The 19723-nt window shown below is 39.8% G+C and overlaps 1 protein-coding gene across 1 annotated transcript in view; it reads left to right on the forward strand.

The window, feature by feature from the left end:
• The window catches only part of MAN1A2 (mannosidase alpha class 1A member 2), a gene marked incomplete at both ends in the record, with an annotated part of 140871 nt that overhangs the window by 13030 nt on the left and 108118 nt on the right, over window positions 1-19723 (forward strand). The window contains one exon of the mRNA XM_084279553.1: window positions 17929-18184. Within this exon, the coding sequence (XP_084135679.1) occupies window positions 17929-18184 (256 nt within the window). The remainder of the gene's footprint in view (window positions 1-17928; window positions 18185-19723) is intronic.

Here is a 19723-nt window from a genome sequence, read left to right on the forward strand (position 1 = left end):
AATGTGCTTACCAGCTCAATGAGTCCCTGCTGGCCTGGAAGGTGTAAGGTAGGGAAATATCAACCTCGCTTTGATTCTTGGAGTGTGTTGATTCTTGCTGAGTCAACATATTCCAACTCCACTTTTTTTCCCCAGATTTTCTGCCTTTTTGAGTCAATATATTTCACTTTAAGGTAGTGTCTGCAATTTCACTGTTTTTCTTACCTGCTGTAGCTTAATGCTCTTAGACTATCTGCTCATAATGTAACATTTTGGTTTTGATAAAGCTGAGCCCAAGCTCACACTGGACTTTGGTTCTGGTGATTTTTGGGTCTTATTTACTCTGGAACAAGACGTTTGAAACTGAAGGTTCTGAATTTCTCAAAATAAACATGACTTTGTTGCCTGAAGGAAAGAGTTGTGTGTTCTTTTCTGGCTCCAGAATTTCCATAGTCAAACCAATGTTACTCTTTTTGAGTCAACTCTTAATAGTGTACTGTATATCTGTTAGGAAAAGAAAGAGGTTAAGGAAGTTGCCATAATAGTTTGAACTAATGAAAAAGACTTTAGTCTACATCTGCTAATGAGTGGCATTTTGTTCCCTGAAATTTAGAAAGTTTGCTGTGGAGGAGAGGGAAGAAATGTGGGTTTACAGGCTGGATGTGTATGTGTATTCAGCATATTAACAGAGGAAGATAACACAGTGTGTACCATGTGCAGTTCATAGAGCTATCTGAAAAATCTAGGATCCTATTGGTGAAAACAATTCAAAGATCACATTGTGCCCTTCTATGTCCCTAGCTCCTCTATTCTTGTATCCTGAAAATATTTTTATTGTAGATGAATATGAACAAAGATTTGCCACGCAGTTCCTCAAGAATGCCAAGTCATCTTCAGCTGACTTAACTGTAATGTGTAAGAGTAGGCTACACATCACAACTTGCTCTTGTATGACTTTTTTCTTTTGCATTCTGTTTCATTTACCTCTGTGATGCTAACATCCTTTCCTTGCTCATGGGCCACTCATTTCTTAGACTTAGATTTTGCTAACCTAGTTGGCTGTCAACAATGTTGTTACTCAGCTGGGGAGACACTGGAATTGGGAAGGTGTCTCTTTCAGAGTGAATCTTATCACTCATCTTCTCTGGAGTTTGCTCATGTATAAGGAAACTCCACTGCATAATTCATGGTAATGGTATCTACGTCCTTGAAGATACTCAGAAGCTGTCTGGGGACAGTTCTGGGCAACTGGGTCTAGGTGGCCCTGCACCTAGCCGGGGGTGGGGGGACGGACAGGGGGATGGGAATGACAGTGATGGTGGTGGGGGGATACTGGACCAGAAGACCTCCAGAGGTCCCTTCCCACCTCAACCTTATTCTGTGATGGGCACTGTATTCTCTTCTGATGTGCAAAACCCCTGCTTTCCCTACTCATAAAGGTACTGAGTAGGGTGAGCCTTACATTGTTACAATTTTTTGGGTGGGGAGTTACTGATCTAGTGCTGCTTTTCTGACCTTTTTTTAAAAGGTGAAAAAAAACCCCATGCCCCAGTGCCCAGTTATTTATCTCTAGAATCAAAATTACATAGTTTATTATCAGGGTGGATTATTTTAATGGGAAATATTATTAAAAGCACCTGGAAGGATAAATAATTTGTCATACAGTTGTCGTTCATTCTCTGCTTTATTGACAAGATTAAAAAAAACCTTGGGAGTAATGAGATACAGTTTTGCTCGGTAGAACAGTGCAGATTAGACTGTACATCTTGATTTCCAGGCATTTTGTAGCTCTATCTTTAGTTACTGTTTTGCCTGGTTTGCCAAGTAGAGAGGTATAAAGCTTTGCTGTTCTTTCCTTCTAACCAGTCCCAGTGGTGCTATATGGAAGAACTTTTGTAGATATTTCTATTTTAATTAATCCAGTATTACAGTGGAAAATATATCCATGCTACAGCCTGTGTCCTCTGATATGAAATCCTTTTGAATCACAGTATAAGGGCTATCTATATATATGTTTGTTTCTTTTCCCTTGAAATAAGTAAGGGCTGTGTTTAAGAACAGAACATTGCCTGCAGCTGCTGTCCTGTCTGGGTGTTTTTTCACAGCATGTCACAGAATACCTTCTGAAAGCTATTGATATTCTGAGATTGAGTTTAAATTAAGCTTTTTCTTTTTTTTTTTTTTTTTTTTTCCCCCTGTTGCTGCCCCATAATTCTTCCAGACTCTGAGAGGCAGTGCTACGTGTTAAACTGCTGCCATATAGAGGGAATGTGACTGGTGTGATCCTGCCAATCTTGTGGTGCAAGGAGCTGGTCTGTGTCTTTCTGACAAATCGAATTCTGTTCCCATGCCACAGCAAGGCTAATTGGCTATTGCTGATGTTGGATTTGCCAGGAGGGTTGCGCATACAGTTTCTTGGTTGTGAGAGGAGCAAGTCAAGAGAAATTGCACTAGACCTGTGTTTGGACTAAGCTAGTAATAGTGTTGCCCTGTAATGAAGAGCTCATATCAAGTTTGATATGGTAGATCCCAGGGTTTCCCCCCCGCCGCACCCTCCTCTTCGTGCTCTTTGCCATACAGTGTTTTAGTGTATGAGTTATGGTGCCATAGATGCTTTTTCTTGTTTTAAATGCACTGATATACTGGTGTCAATTTACCATTTACCAACAACTACAGGTGGAGAAGGAAGATAAATCTGATCTGTATGTCTGAACTTCCAATAGGATATTTAAGGCACAGTTGCTTCTAGGATGTGAATAGCAGCTCTGGCTGGGTGTATGTGGCTTTATGGAAATGTGGAAGCTTGTGTTGACAGAACATCTGTGTAAGGATAGTCACTTCCTTAGAGCTCTGTAGGACCTGCCAGAGGGTTTCCCGTGCAGAGAAGTCTAGTACCATCTGCTTACCTGAAAGTTTGCCATCTCTGAGTCTGCATTATATGCTATTTGCTGCTTTCACTTTGCAATAGCCTTTCTCTGTAAGTATTTTTGCTGTTAACTTATTTTATATTTGAACAGCTGAGGATTTTTTAGGCTAAGACCATGCTAATATAATGTTGCTTAAAATTGCTAAATTTCTCCAGCTGTTTTTCTTCAGTTGATGAGAATCTTGCAGTTTAACTACTGGATGCCAGGCTGCTGAGAAGATGTAGAGTATAAAAGGAGGGAGCTACTGCACCTACTGTGGTACCCCTTTTGAACACAAACATCAGGAAGAAGACATTGCTTCAGTTTATATAATGTTCATTCTTCCAGTATAGGGGGTGGGGAAAGAGAAAGAAATACCTGATTAGGAACTGGAACCTGGAGAGAAAAAGTGAGCCTGAGCTGGCAGAGGGCCTTGGTGGTAATGAGCAGCAGTGATTAATTTCTTTCTTTGGAAGCTGGAGATGGGAACTGCACACAGAGCAGAATAAAAGGGGATGTGATGACTCTGAACTAGTGCCTTTTGCTTTCCTCTCCTTTTTCCCCTAAGTAGAAAAAAGATCAACATTGTCTGAGGCATAAGAAGAGGCGGGCCCTGGCTGAGTGAGATATCAAGGACTAATCAGAGTGGCCTTGGGGATAGAAGATGTTTGAAGCAAGTTGGTGCTTAGTAAGGCATAAATAAAATTTAGGATGGTAGGGAGTGACTCTTGTCTGATAGAGGAAGCAGTATCATTGGGATACACTAGAGGAGAGGAAGCTATATGGCTGAGTGAGGGGACAGAGGTGATGGTGGGTGAGTGATTGACAGCATTTAGTGACCATATGAGTTTGCATGCAGAAAACATGCTCCTTGTAGCTTGGGTTCTAATTTAACATCCCTGAACATGCAGGTCTATAACACCTGAAGCTCATGTACTATTCTGCTGTGCCCCTAGCCATTTAATCTTGCCTATATCCTTGCTCCAACAGCAGTGTTTGGGCTGACAGCCAGTTGTGAGACCTGCTTTGGCCTGAAATGATCAGTGATTTTTCAGCTGGCTCAGCTCATCACTGGCTGACTGGCTTGTTGCCTGGTCTCCTGAGTACTGACATAAAGAGTAAGGGAGCTTACTTTTGTAGGGCAGCTAAAGCTCTGAAACTTACTGAATAATTTACACAGAGATGGTGACCAATACAAGGAATATGAAGTTATAATATCCTTTATTACCTAAGCCAATTTTCCAACTGTTGTTGTTGATATTATTAATGCTGCTGTCATACACAACCAATCTTTAACCTAATATATCAGCAGCATGTGTGAGTGTACATGCCGGCTGACTTGTTTCTATAGAACCACTAATTTTCTAGCCATCAGTGACTCATTGCAGCAACACTGTGAAAGCTGTGTTCCAGTCCACTATCTGGCTTGTGATCAGGAGGTGGGACCCATTCTGATGGTGGGCAACTTGTACTCACCCAGGGGTATTCTCTTAGCAGCCCACACAGGTGGGCTTCTCTGCCTTTAGAAATGTAGTGAAGGCAGTGTCATCTCCGCTCTGATCGGAAGTTGGATTTGCAGATGGGGCCCCTCTGAGTTTGTCAGAAGAACTTCCCAAAGTTTAGCCTGTGCTTATGATTGCATTGATGATCTATGCTGTTGGTGTTGTGTGGGTTGTCTGGTCAATTCATTTATCTCACCGTGATTTTCATGGAATCATAGAATATACTGAGTTAGAAGGGACCTGTAAGTATCATCAAGTCCAACTCCTATTGGATTTTATCCAGTAGTCTTTAGTCTTATGCAGATCCTTGCCTTATTGCTGTTGGCTTTCACTGTTTTCCTCAGTCAATTTCATTTCTTGTTATACCAGTCACCTTAAAGCTACAATTTGCACATTTGTCTCTGTCAGTGTGTAAGGTTGTGTGGACTCTTCCATAGAGGGAAGGTTGTTCTTGCTTATTTACCTGTGTTTTCTGATGCTGCCATCAGCTAATTCAGGCAGCTAACTCCCTGCAAAAACAGACAAATGCCCAGGAGAGTACTACCAAGCCCCCAGATGGTCTACTGCTTTACGACCCTCAATCAGTTCACCAGCCACTGAAAAGTGCCAGAGCTGGCACAGGGTTTGAGTTGGACCTTTCTCTTGGCAGCAGCTAGGTATTAATCAGCTTAAATATAATGTGAAACAGTAGCTGGAGTCTCTTTTTTTTATGCTGTAAGCTGATATGTGTGAAACCCTGTCAAGGTATTTTTCTCTTCCTCTGTTGTTGACCTATATATCAACTGATAGCAGGAGGCTGTCGTGCTCTGTTAGCTCAAATGGTGGAGTCTTTTACAGATGTAAAGCTCCAGCCTTACCATTTTGAATCACTAGGATGTTAAAATTATTGTCATAATTTTTAGTGATTACTGCCTAGTTTCTTTAAGAAACACCCCCTGCCTTTCCCTCCCTTCCCCCCTGCCACCCCACTTCTATACAGCAAGCATCTTTTGGCATGCTATTCTCCCAAGCTCTTACTTGACACTTTCGAAAGTCAGCCAAATATTACTGCTCACAGTTGGTGTTAAACTTTTTTTGTGACTGTTGTTTGAAACTAATTAACACTTTCAAGCCCTTTTCTTAACAAAAAGAAATCAAATTATATAAAAATAGGTTAATAGAGACTTTTTCAAGCAATGCAGTTAAAAAGCAAAGTTTTCTTGGTCTGTTTGATGGTTCGTTTGGCCTTCTTTACTTTCAAAACTGGAGTAGAATGGGAGTTATCATCTTTCTACTATGATTCTGGGACTCACAAGTGTGGGTTTATTGGTGTTATTTTTAAAGGGGCAGATTTTTTTCAAGTGTGTTCCCTCTTGTTCTTTCATTTTAGAACAAGCTTATAATGTTTATGTGGACTGTCACAGAAGTGTCGTCTATCCTACTTCATGTGGAAAGTGAGGCTGTCCTGGTATATTAAGTATTTAATATGTTTATACTTAGCATTTCCTATTGTAAGGAATTAGAATGTCACAGAGAAAGCTGCACTTACATGGTGATTTCAGCAAGCCATTGATAACTGCTGGAGGACTTGGTGTAAGCTGTATCTTGTGAAGGTAAAATTCTGTGTTTCTTTTGCTTGTAAGTTCTATCATGTGTTGTTGTCCCTGTATCTTAAGTGAAATGTTAGGAAACCCATCATAGCTTTAGACAGGTTAATATTCCATGTTCTGTTATTGGGCTAAAATACCCCAAAAAGAGCATGCTGTAATCAATATATATATGCTAAAAAAAAATCTTTTTCTTTACTATCTGGGCATGCAGAAAGAAAAAATAGTTCTCAGGTGGCTAAGGCTCAGTTGTGGTTTTGCATGGCTGGGTTCTGGTGGAGGAGGGGGCTGCAGAGGTGGCTTCTGCAAGAAGCAGCCAGAAGCTCTCTGCAGGCCCCACAGAGCAAACACCAGCCGGCTCAAGGCTGGAGTCGTTGCTGACCAAGGCCGAGCCCATCAGCAGTGGTCACAGCACCTCTGGGAATCACATTTAGGAGAAAAAATGCAAGCAGCTGCTTTTTGCCACCAGAGAAGGGAGTGAGAAGATGTAAAGAGCTGTGCAGGCACCAAGGTCCCTGAAGAAGGCAGGGGAAGAGGCACCCCAGGTGCTGCAGAGAAAGATTCCCCTGCAGCCCATGAAGACCATGGTGGTACAGGTTGTCTCGCCACAGCCCATGGAAGAGAACACGGAGCAGAGACCCCACCTGAGGCCTGTGGAAAGGCCCCACACTGGAGCAGGTGGAGACATGCAGAAGATGCTGTGACCCACGTTGGAGTAAGCCCCTGCCAGCACTTGGAGAGAGACAGGCACATAGAGATGAGAGGGGGAGATCCATACTGGAGCAGGCTTGCTGGGGGGTGGGAGGGCAGCGTGTGATGCCATAGAGGGCTAGGATGGAGTAGTCTGGGCTTGAGAGACATTCTATGATTTATGACTGCACCCCATAGCAGTGACCCAGGCTGGGGCAGCTGGTGAGGGGCTGAAGCCCTGTGGGAAAGGACTCACATTGGAGATATTTGTGAAGGACTGTCTCCCATGGCTGAGAACCCATGATGCTGCGGGTGAAGGGTGTGAGGAAGGCCCCTCCCCAACAAAGGAGTAAAACAACTGGTGAGGAACTTACTGAAACCCCCATTCCCTGACCCTCCCCATGCCGCAATGTGGGGGGAAGAAGGGAGCGAAATCATGACTAAAGTGCAGTCTGCTAAGAAGGGAGGGGTGGGGAGAGGTACTTTAAGATCTGTTTGCGCTTATCATTACCTGACTCTGGTGTCACTGTGTGCAGGGCAGTGTAACAAATTAGATGGTTTTCTGTCCTTTGTTCTGTGCTGAGTCTGTTTAACCCGTGATGCTGATTGTCGTCTTTACTCCTGAGCCTCTCGATATCTATTTTCTCCCTTGTCCAGCTGAAAAGGGGAGTGATGCAGTGGCTTTGGTGGGCATCTGGCTTCCAGCCAGGGCCAAACTGCCACAGCCTTCTGTCACAGAATCACAGAATTGTTTGTGTTGGAAGAGACCTTAAAGACTATCTACTTGCAACCCCCTGCCAATGGGCAGGGACACCCTCCACTAGACCAGGGTGTCCAAAGCCCCATCCAGCCTGGACTTGAACACTGCCAGGGATGGGGCATCCTGTTTTCAACTCACTCAGTTTCTGGAGGGTATTTCTGTCCTTTCAATTGGTCCTGAAGCTTTTTTGTGCACGCCTCCAAGAAGTTTTTTCCTTCTCTGGGAGTGTCATGCATGATGGGGGGGGCAGGGCTTGTAATTATGGGAGCAAAGAGGACCAGGAAGGAAGGGAGAGCAAGGATTCTGTATAATGTGTGTATGTGTCTGTGTGTGTATATATATATATATAAATAAATATATATACATATGATTGAAGTTCTTTCGGTTTTCATTCTTCCTTTTGTCTCTATCTCCTCCCAAAATTTCTGTACAGATCTAAGGTTAAGGAACTCAGCATCCTGTCTTGGCAATGAGTGTAGCTAGTACAGAGTATGAAGCAAATCAGTACTGCAGTGCAAGCTTCTGTAGAGCATGTACTGAAACAGTTGCTGGTGTTGTACAATAGGGGACCCATGATTTGTTTTCTTCAGGTAGAAAAAATGACGTAGGAATTACATTTTTGAAAACCCAAACCTTTTCACTCCAGAGTATATTAAAATGTTAGGTAGTGTAGGAAGTGCTAATTCTGCACTTGTATGTGCAGCTTTAATATGGCTCTTCATGTGTTCAAAAGGGTGAGAATTAAGGTGTAGCGGAAACCAGTAATCTTCTTGGTTTTCAAGTGTTTGAATCTATCTTCTGTATCTAAAATTAGCCATCTAAGTCTGCCTAATTTTATGTTTGTGTTTAATACTGGACAGCTTAAGTTGGACTGTAGTGTTCTTGGTGAAAATGTCGCTGTCAAAGCAGGTTTGCTTTTACTGTTGTGAAAAGCCTGTGTATGTAATTCTATATAGAATAAAGAAAATTATAAAGATTGTAGCATGATGAGGTCTGAAAAAGATGAGCTTTGTGTGGTATTAAATACAGAAATGCTTCTCATTTTGCAGCAGCTTGTGTGATACATGCCAAATCACAGAATGCTCCGCTTCTAGTTGTTCCTGGTTAGTGTCGCTGGGTTTGCCTCTCTTTTTTGGGGTGGTTGTGGGTTGGGTTTTTTTCCTATTGGAGAAGTTTTGACAGTAGCAGTAGAGTGGTCATAACATTAATATTAATAAGAGCTTGATGCAGTGTGAAGGAGATACTCGGGTTCCTTTTATTTCTGCTTGAGTTTCAGTATCTGATTTGTGCCATCAACATCAGCACGGCTGTTTTGTCCTGTATGTGAACTATTATTTGTAAAGATGCCTTCTTTAATACACAGCAGAGATGATATACTCACTGCTCCTGAATGAAAACCCAGTTCTGTGTAATAGCTTTCAGTGTCACAAGACCAGCTATGTGTTAAATATTCTGCCTTGATCAAACTGCCTTTTATATATATATGTGTAAATAATACAGCATGCAAGATGTTTGTCCATACTGTCTTAGACTTAACTGTGGTAATAATACCCTGATATGTTACTATATACATACCTAAACTTGTACAAAGCAGTGTTTCTAGCAACCTGCAGTGGTTCAGCGTAGAAGATTCTGTTGCTAATTGTAGTAGGCTTCTGCAGTTGTGAAATAAAATTCTACTTCTAGTTTTTGGTGCTGTTTGTATCCTGCATGAAAGTAGACTCTATTTCCAGCTGTTTGTTCTTACTGTCTTGCTCATTTCTAACTTTTCATCCTACTCAATTCTCTTGTTGAATACTGATTTCCTTTTCTGCTTCTTATTCCTACGATCTATATGTATTTTTCACTTCTGCTTCTTGTGAAATTTTTCCATCTTTTTTAGTTAACAAGAAACCCAAAAATCTGTCTCATTGGCATAGTAATTGGAAAGGAAGATCTGATGCTTCAGTTGGTCTGGTGCTGGGAGAGCTATTAAAAATCCTTTTATATAGGGCAGGTTTCTTGATAAAACACAGACATCTTAAATTTCATAAACTTTTTAATACGACTTAAGCTTTTCAGTGTTCTTTTCTAGAAGCAAGATTGATTCCTGAAAACTAAAATACTGTTTTTCTCTCTATATTAGCATTGTAACTTCTTTGACAGTCAGATCTAAGGCCTTGTTCTGCAGAAGCTTAATATTCTGCACAGAAGTAATTAGTTGCAGCTGTTAAGTTTCTTTAATCAGCAAAAATTCAGAAATAATGCCTACTTTTCATTATGTGTTAGTGCCTTGAGGCAAATCTAATTGTATTCTTTTTACATTGTATAAGCAGAATGGATCTAAACGAGGTGTGTTTGATAGAGCTTTAGTGATTGAAAATTCTACATTGTTGAACTTGGTGCATTTCTTTTTCCCCTAACAAAGTATTTTCATACCCATATGACTCTAAGACACTAAAACCTGAATGAATTTGCTTATGTCTAGTTGGAAACTTGTGTAAAGTGTTGTGTAATTTATGTTTGTTCCTCACTAATGAAAGTTGCATTTATTGCTGTTGTAGTCTTAAAAAAAAAAGTATCATCTTTCTTCCCTAAATGGTTGATCTGATTCTTCTGGAAAATCTGTCTCAGCTGATGCAGTAACTATAAAACTAAGAAATTCCATGTAAGCTTAAAATGCTCACACAGTCTCTAGTGACCCTTCTTAGCATTGACAAGTGCCTGGCCTCTCATACCAATGCAATTGTTGGAGCATTTGTAGAAAAAAAATCTGCTTTTCTTCACTAGTAAGATCTAAGCTGACCATACCAGCTATGACAGTGCTTTTGGGGCCCATGGAAGCCATTAATGTGTGTGTGTCATCCTCCTTTTCTGAGGTAATGTGGCTGCTATCGACTGAGGTGAGGGACAAATGCCTTTGCTAATGGTCACAGTACTTGACAGACTCTCAAGATAAAAAAAGTTCCCTTTTTTGTGTTAACATTCATAACATAAGAAGCAAATCATTCTCTAAGGATGAGCCCTTGCCTTCATGTCCTCTTTTTTTTTTTTCCCCTTCAGAAGTTATATATGTTCCACACTTGATTTTGGAATCTGCTTTTATCTGGAAGCTGTTTTGTACTTATTGGGCAGGAATGCAAGAGATGTCATCTGTGCTAATGTGCTTTTATTAATGAATTATTTCATTGGATGTATTGCCTCATGATGACTTATAGGGATTCTGGTTGTGTTCTAGAAATACTAAGGAATTTTTTGGTCTTTAGCTTTGCAGAGAACTTGCTCTTCATGCATAAGGGATGTGCTTTGACTCTGCACACCCTTCTGCAAGTTCTATGTTTTTGAAATTGTCTTTAAATTTATTCCTAGGGATTTTGCTTGTCCTCATTCCAGAACTGCTTCCAAGGGCCCTGCCTAAATTACAGGGAAGAAGGAAATAATTGCGAATAGACAGAGGAGTAACACCAAGCAGAGCCTTCAGTGATCAGCATGGCAATTGACAAACTGAGCATACTGGACATCTAGAAGCGGACATGGTTTTCTTTCTGTTGTGCCAAGAAGAATACATATAATGATAGTATGATTTAGGTTGGAAAGGACCTCAAAGTTCATCTAGTTCCTGGTCTTGAACACTGCCAGGGATGGGGCTTCCACAACCTCTCTGGGCAACCTGTGCCAGTGCTTCACTACCCTCATAGTAAAGAATTTATTCCTAATATCCAAACTAAATCTATCCCCCTCCAATTTAAAACCATTCCCCCTCATCCTATCACTACACCTCTGGTGAACAGTCCCTCTCCCGCTTTCCTGTATGACCCCTTTAAATACTGGTACGCTGCAATTAGGTCACCTGGTGCCTTCTCTTCTCCAGACTGAACAAGCCCAACTCTTGCAGCCTGTCTTCATAGGAGAGGTGCTCCAGCCCCTTGATTATCCTATGGCCTTGCTGCAACAGCTCTGTGTCTCTCCTATACTGGGAACTCCAGAGCTGCATGCAGTATTCCAGGTGGGGTCTCACAGGAGCAGAGTGGAGGGGCAGAATCATGTCCCTCGACCTGCTGGGCTTGCTGTTCTTGATTGCAGCCCGGGACATGGTTGGCCTTCTGAGTTGCCAGCTCATGTTGAGCTTGTCATTGATCAGCACCCCTAGGTCCTCCTCCTCAGGGCTGCTCTCAATCCATTCACCACTCAGCCTGTAGTTGTGCTTGGGATTGCACCATATGCAGGACCTTGCACTTGACTTGTTGAACTTCATGCAGTTTGCATGGGCCCAGCTCTCCAGCCTGCCAAGGTCTCTTTGGATGGCATCCCTTCCCTCCAGTGTGTCGACCTCACCACACAGCTTGGTGTCATCGGCAAACTTGCTGAGGGTGCACTCTATCCCACTGTCCATGTCACCAACAAAAATGTTGAACAGTGCCGGTGCCAGTACTGGTCCCTGAGGAACACCACTCATCACAGTCCTCCATGTGCACAGGGAATGAGAGGTTTTTAAAGAAAAAATACAGAAAGACAATGTAAGGATGCAAGTAGTTAAGTGGATTGTCTTCGTAGCAGAATTGCTGGATGAAGATTAAGGTCTGCAGGCTTCTAACTGTATGGGTTAAGAAAAACTGCATTTAAAATATGTGGAAGAGGCAGAAAAAATGAGATGTCGTCAAGTTCCAGGAAATGGGAAGAATGCCCAGATACTGGCAATCTGGGCAATAGAAAAATTTCTACTGCTGAACAGTGGGCGGAAGATTAAAACTTAAGTTACAGTTCATTTGACTTGAAGGTGACACCCAGCGATCTGCAAAGAAATGTCACAGACTCAAATTTTGATTTAGACAAAGAGAGCAGATCTGGAAGAGGATCTGTGAGCTTACATCATAGTAATGAGAGTTTTTGAGTAGTGATGAAGGTGGCTGAAGGCCCAGATTCTTTGTCCAAGATTTAGTTGCAAAAGGGGTCAGTTAGGGACGTCAGTTACTATGCAGAAATGGAAGTAAGTTTTGTTTGGAGGAGATTTACATGGAATTTGAGGGGGGATGTGTGTGTATTTTGGATTAAAGGAGAGTGCCCATGTCAGTGAGTTCTCTCCTCTCCTTAGCATGGTCTAAGTAATTTGAATGGTGAAGATGAGGAGGATTGGTATTCAAAGTGGTGGCTGTGCCTTTGTAGAAGACTGAGGAAGCAAGCTAGCTAGCAGAGCCCTAGTAGATATGAGTTATAGTGAAGGGCGGCGGGACATAAGAACATGAAAAAGTCAAGGGTAAGTGTGGTAGCAAGAGGAAAAACTTCAGAAACTGGCTGGAGAGAGATAAGAGGGCTGGAATAAGGACTGTTTTGTGTTCTTTCTGTTTGAGGAGCAGTACTAGTCTCATATACAATTATACTTGCTAGAAATAAATTCTACTTTTACCTTAAAGAAACTACTCAAGGAATCTGCAATTTGGGTTAATTTTCTGAGAAGTGAGGGGCAGTAGATACATGTTCAGTGTCCTTGACATTAATTTGTATTCGCCATATACTAGGAAAATATGAAGGTGTTCAGATACGTGTGGATGTTATATAATTGCATGTACTGCAAGAGTGGATGGAAAAATGACTTTTGTAGTTAATAGGAATACGTTTTAGGTGCTGGCTGTCAGAATTTTTTTCAAAATAAAATTAGTGCCTGTCTCTGTTTCACCATGTTTCTGAAAGTATCCTCTGTTTGAAGATGAAACTTGACAAAAGGGTAGAAGTTCAGAATTTCCACACAAAGTTGTTTCTGGATGACAGACACAAATATTTGTGTGCTCTAGCAATTTGTTTCTATCCATGTGCTGAAAATCAACATTATAATAAACTGGCTATCCTTTTGCTATAGGGACCCAGTGGCTTTTTAATGTGAGAGAACAGTTACCAGTGGTCAGTTTTCTTTTCTTGACTCCATTCTAATTTTTATTTCCTTTTTCACTCTTGAATCTTATGATGAAGTTTGAAAGCGTTTTTGTGGGCTTTTTTGCAATTCAGTTTCTAACAAGCCTATTGTGTCGCAGCAGATAGGAGAGATTTATGTTAAAAGTTGCTGTCTTGGCAAGCAGAGCTTTGGTAGCTCTTAAGTTCAGAAGGCTTGCTATGTCGTGCATAAATAAAGCACATTAAGTTTCAGTTAGTGATTTGGTTATCAAGCATTACAATTGTGGTGTTTTCTGAATGACATTTAGACTGTCTGTGGGCACTTTGAGCGTGTCTGGTGTTTCTGCATAAGCAGCTGCAATAGTTAATTACAGTGATTGTTTAAAAAACTTGCACCTGTTTCTAGCTTCAGATTCTAATTATTAGGTCTATTTATGGTTCTTCCTGGCAAAAATAATCTGGTCACAGATTCTTTTAAATGTATTGCTTGTTTTAAAGTTGCTACTGCTGTCGTTTCATGGCGCTTGAACCTCTTAAGTCTTGAGACTTTGGAATAAGCTGTTAGGGTGAGTAGAAGGAAGGTGGCAGCTTTCTGTAAGGTAAAGCTTCTGAAGATTTAGTCAAAATACTCTGTGTTTTAAGAATTGTCTTATGCTGCCTAGAAGCAGGGAAGCAGGGTGGGGGGTGTAGTTGGATATGGAAATTGTTGGACACGCTTTGGTGCATGTGTTTATGCTGGGATTCTTTCCAAACTTACATTTGTAGTTTGATCCTTTCTATGGTCATCTTTGAGTATTGAATGTAGTGCATTAACTCCTCCTGAGCCTTTTTTTTTTTTTTTTTTTTTTAAAGCTGGATGAAGAAGTTATTGGTCTTTGTTTGGGATGTGGGCTCTCACTTTTCCAATCTTAACTTTATTCTCTATTTTCACTTAGATTTTGCGGCTTAAGAACTCAGAGGAAATATGGTATTGGTATTAAGGCGTATGAGTTTTTTCTTCCATTAAGGTCATATACTCAAATATATTTGGTAAAATGACTTCAGATGGAACATAGAATGTGACATTTCTTGTAGCTTATGCTGTCCATCATTGGTAATTGCATAGAGAATATCTGTCTGCAGAAGCAGGTCTTGTACAATCTCCTGTAAACTCCCTCAAATACCTGTTGACCTTTCTCTTCATCTTTCTGTTTTCTTACGTTTGTCTCAAAATGTCACTTCCTGGAAGACTTGGAGCTGATCATACTGTTAGTGATAGAATTTTTCATCTCTATTGAGTCGGTGTATTTTCTTTAAACACTTAGGTATTCTGCTGAAAGGCTGGAGGAAAGTAGATTGTCATTCAAACCCCCTTAATGACTCTAATTGGATTATAGCGCTATAGAAATCAACAGCTATGTATGTGTATATAGTGGTTCCCGCAATGTAAACAGACATGAGTTCAAAAGTTGTTTTCCAATTTATGGCTGTTTCACACAGTTTGAATGTAAAAATAGATGAAGTTGATAGAGTGATGGAGCTTTTATTATTGCCAGTTGTATGCAACACCTGGGACTGAGAATTTAAAGGAAAGGCAAAATCTTCAGGGCACTTAATCTTGACAGTGCAAAATCATGGCAGTGAGTAAAGCACACACTGTAAAACATCCTCTGCAAATTAATGTGGGTATACTTTGAACATCTTTTTGTTAAGATCTGATACACATTGTTACTGTGTTTTTCTAAAAATTCAGATATTTTCAGTGATAGTTGATCTTCTGCAAAAAGAATTTAAATATCTAGTAACAAAATGTTAGTAGTTCCTGTTAGAACATATAGGCTGTCGCTTGCCTTCAGAAACTTAATTTTGAAAATGAGAAACACCTCCAAAATATGTTATTCTCCCACTGAGGTATTATGGTCCTTATACATTCAATAACACTTCCTATTTCTCATTCTCCGTAAGCCATTGCTTTGGCTCCTGTAAGTTGTGCTGTCCCGTCTCTTGGTAAGAACATGACAGTGGGGAATGATGGCTCCCTCATTCTTATTCTTTCTAGCTGTATCTTACACAGAGTCTTCTGCTAGATTTGGAAAAGTTTTCCAGAATACAGATCTATGGTTTCGAGTCTTTCAGTGGATAGAAATTTTCAGCTGCCTTTTTTACTAACTTGAGTGCATTGCTGCCACAGTAGAATGAGAGTAACATTTACAGGAATACAAGAAAGCTATTTCCCCCCATAAGCAGGTCATAGGAGAAATAAAAGTTATTCTAAATAATATTTCTTTTCTCTCTTTGTAAGTGGCAAAAGACCAGTCTAAAGATGTTTCTCTGCTCTACAGGTGAGGGAGAGGAGGAGTGTTACTGTTCAACAGTGTTAGTGAGCTTGGATTTGATAGAGTGAAGAGATCAGTCCTTCATTATTTCTTTATTTTTTTTTTTACTGTTCGGAAGAAATATGAATATGGTATGCATCATACTGAGAAGTATCTGAAGAACTTCCATTTGAAAGCCTTTCAGTCAGTCCGTCTATTAAAAAAAATTGCATTGTATTTCTTGTACTAAAGTATTGAAAGGTAATGATGCTACCATCATTTTTTTTAATGCAAAGCTAGTAACACTTATCAAAATGTAGGGGCTAACAAAACATTTCTGGTGTGGTAGGGCATTTTGCTGAGAGCATTTGTGTTACAGGACCATAATTTTCTCCCTGCATGCTATGCACATTGGCCTGTAAACTGGGAAATTATTTTTCTAGACGACATTGAGTGATGTCAGACTTCAAGTTGAGCATAAAATGCGTGCCTAAAAAATGTCTATTTGAGCTTCTGAGCCCAAGCTAAAGGCTTGTGTCTTTGCATTTTAACTTGCATGTACACTGGATTTTTATATGATAGCAGCCTGGACTAGTAAAGTGGGGGTTTGAACTATGAATTTCTTGTACTAAAAGCTTGATTTATTGCATTTTGACTTACAATCAGCTCTCCCTGGGCAGAAGACTGTAACACAAACGCTGCACAAAGTGTACCAGTCTAGTGGGGTTTCTCTGATGCTGTTGTATTGTAACACTAGGCAACTTACTAGCTTCATTCTTTGACCTTTTTTGTAAAGGTGAAACAGTGCCATCTAAAAGACACGTGATTTTGATCTGTGAGATTACTAAAACCAGTTCTATTATACTTGAAAAACTCAGTAAGATCTAGCCCAAATATTCCAACACAGCATCCCAGTGAGTTACTTAAAACTTGTTTGAATCTCTCAACATTACTGGTTTATCATACACTTTGTCAAATACTTTTAATAAACATTGTAGGAAAAGTATCCCAATTTAAATATGTAGATATGTTTGTATTTTTGTTGTCAGTGTTTGCTTAACAGTTGTCAATCTTGTGTTTAGTTTTTCTGTAAACTTTGGATTGGCTTTTAATTGTACTTGGACTAGATGATCATTGTAGGTCTCTTCCAACTAACTATTCTATTCTAATTTTCACACATCAAATGGTGGTTGCTCCTTTTCATTGGTACGTTTTCAATATACTGTTAAAAAACCCCACGAATATGGGTCAAGTGTCTCAGTTCCTCATAAAAGCAGTTAGGCTGAGTTTGGTATTTCTTCCATGGTTTGCTGCTTGCCTTCTTTTCTTTCTGTTATCCACCATCTGCTCATTAATGCTCTTTAAGGAAAAAGTATTTTTTTCTGGGGGAGGAAGCAAGGAGGGAGTGTGTCTTTGTAACTAGGCCTTGCTTTAAATCCCTACAATTATTTTGGCTTATATTAGTCATTGAGCAACACTATGTTTTAAAGAAGTGTGGAAAGGTTATTTTGTATTGTTTGATGCATTTCCTTCTGATGCCTTGAAATATTTTAAGACTAGAATGGGTCACTTTCTCCATTGTTAGAGTAACCTCTTCTTTAACCCAGGCTTTAAAACAAAAACATTTTGTTTGTGAATCTCAAAACTTTTACTGATCTTTAAAGATCATCTTTAAAGATGGAAGTTTGTGCTTGGAACCAAGTAGATGTTGGGTTTGTTGATCACCAAGTTTCAAAACCATGCTTTACTAAAAGCTCTTGTGTTCTTAAATGACTTTATAATTAATTAACTCCGCATTTAACTTACGAGGTTTATGGTCTATACTGATTGCAACAATGAGTGCTGAATTCAAGATGAAACATGCTGTAATGGGGTTTGCAGTTCTTGCAGCTCATACCTCATTGTTAATAAAGGGAGTGGCTGCAAGTTTCTTTTTCGTAGTTACTTCAAATCTTTAATTATGTACGATGCATTAATTGTGCAGAAGTTCAGGAAGAGCCCTTCTGATTTTTTTAAGTCAGTGATTGGTAGAGGTGCCTCTATGTGCATCCTGTAGTTGAAATATGTGCTGTAGGGCTTTTCCTTTCTAAATTCTTGAGTAGACTCTAGATTATATGACACATTGTTTTCTACAGTAGTGTTCCTGATGTGTGTGCTGTTCTTTTGGGGTTCAGAGCAAACATAGTGTAGGATTGTACACTAATGTAATTCAATAAACTTGTCTGAATCATTAGAATTACTTAAGAGTAAACCAATTTGGGATGTGGCTTCTGTTTTGAAGCTGCAGTTTGTTTATAAGCAATGTGTTTTTAGTAATGAGATGCTGACTAGCATTTGTGTCTCTAGAGAAGAAGAGGAACGTCTGAGAAATAAGATCCGAGCAGATCATGAAAAGGCTCTGGAAGAGGCTAAGGAGAAATTGAAGAAATCACGTGATGAGATTCAAGCAGAGATTCAGACAGAAAAGAACAAAGTAGTGCAAGAGTTGAAAAAGAAAGACAGCAAGCCACTGCCCCCTGTTCCTTTACCAAATCTTATAGGGATAAACAGTGGAGAACCAGCAGACCTGGATATCCGAGAGAAGAGGAACAAAATTAAAGAGGTAAAAGTAATGATGTGGTCCTACCTGTTCTTGTATCTGATAGCAGTTATTTATATGGTGCTTAGTTGCTGTTATGATTTATATTGAAAAGAGAGGCAGGACTACAAATCTTTTTAATAAACAGTAAACCAGAAGTGCACGTTGAGTGTTAATGAACATCAGCATTATTATTGCATGTTTTTTCCTGTTGTTGGTGTATTAATGTTTCACTGGATAACACATTATTTTAAGGATTTCTTCAACTTAGTGGCATTGGTTCAAAGTGAGTTTGTCACTAACACATGAAACAGCAACTAGTGCAGCTTTGTAGCAGACCCTGACTTTATCCCTTTCTTTGAATCAGACCTAATACGCTCATATGCTTTTTAAATTATTAAAAGTGGATGTAAAAGAGGAAAAAAAAGTCTTGCTACTAAAATTTGCTGAATTATCATGTGCTTTTCAAAGTAAGTTTTTAAATGGCTCTTAAAAAACTAATAGTCATTTAAATAGTGCATCACTTATCTCTAAAACATTCAAACTAAGATGTTGCCTTAGGCTTTTGGTTCTGTGGCAGCCTGTGCTATAGGAATTGCTGTTTCTGGTCTTACCCTTTCTATTTCTCGTTGGCCATGAGACTAATTTCCCTCTTTTGTCCTGGCAATGCCAATTTCCTATTGCCAAATATTTTTAAGCCTGTACTTTTTACAAGTATGGCAGTAATGTTGCATGGCCTTTATTTGTCTTTTCTTACTTTCCTCTGCAATCTGCTTAGGTTTATGCCCACAAATCGGGTTAGCAAGCAGGAATGGTTCAGGCCAGAAGTAGACAACCATAGACTCTGTAGTTAAAGAACATCCAGGACCACAGCACTTAATAGTTGCATCAGCTAAATCTTCTTTTAAATTGTACTCTTAGTTTAGTTAGTTCATAAACCAAAATAAAAGTGTCAGGCATACATCTGCCCTTGTAGTAGGGAGGAGTTACAGCTCGAGTGTGTACCATGCTGTGGGTTGGTCACACAAGTTGAAATTCTACTATGAATATTAATGATGACTAGATGAAGTTCACTCTTATCAAATCCTTATGATAGATGAGTGATACAGCATGAAGGTGCATTGCTATTTGAATCTCTCATGTAGCAAATCCTTCCCTGGAAAGTATGCCTATTCTGTTAGTGGCTACTGCACAAAACGCTAGTTTTGTGTGGAATATTGGACCCCCTTGATCCTGCTTGGTTAAGGCTGCTACCCAAAGGAGAAGCACCAAACTGTGGATTTCAAAAGGCTCTACTTCTTTTCAAAACTGTCTTCCAATACTTTCAGTAAGAATATACAGAGGGACTTGCTTCTCAAAATGTCTTCTGTAGTGTATAAATAAACAGTGAATGGTATGGTCATGTAGTTGTCAACACTTCTTAATTTTAACTACAGGTTACTGTATTTAACTACCTTTGAGTTTGCCACTCATGGATTTAATGAATAGAATAAAATCGAGTTGACCAAGTAATGTGAAAGTACTGAGTGCAGTGAACAATGAAGAAGTAGCAGCTGGAAGAAA

The sequence above is a fragment of the Gallinula chloropus genome, assembly GCF_964237585.1.
Source record: "Gallinula chloropus genome assembly, chromosome: 1".
NCBI classification, from domain to species: Eukaryota; Metazoa; Chordata; class Aves; order Gruiformes; family Rallidae; genus Gallinula; species Gallinula chloropus.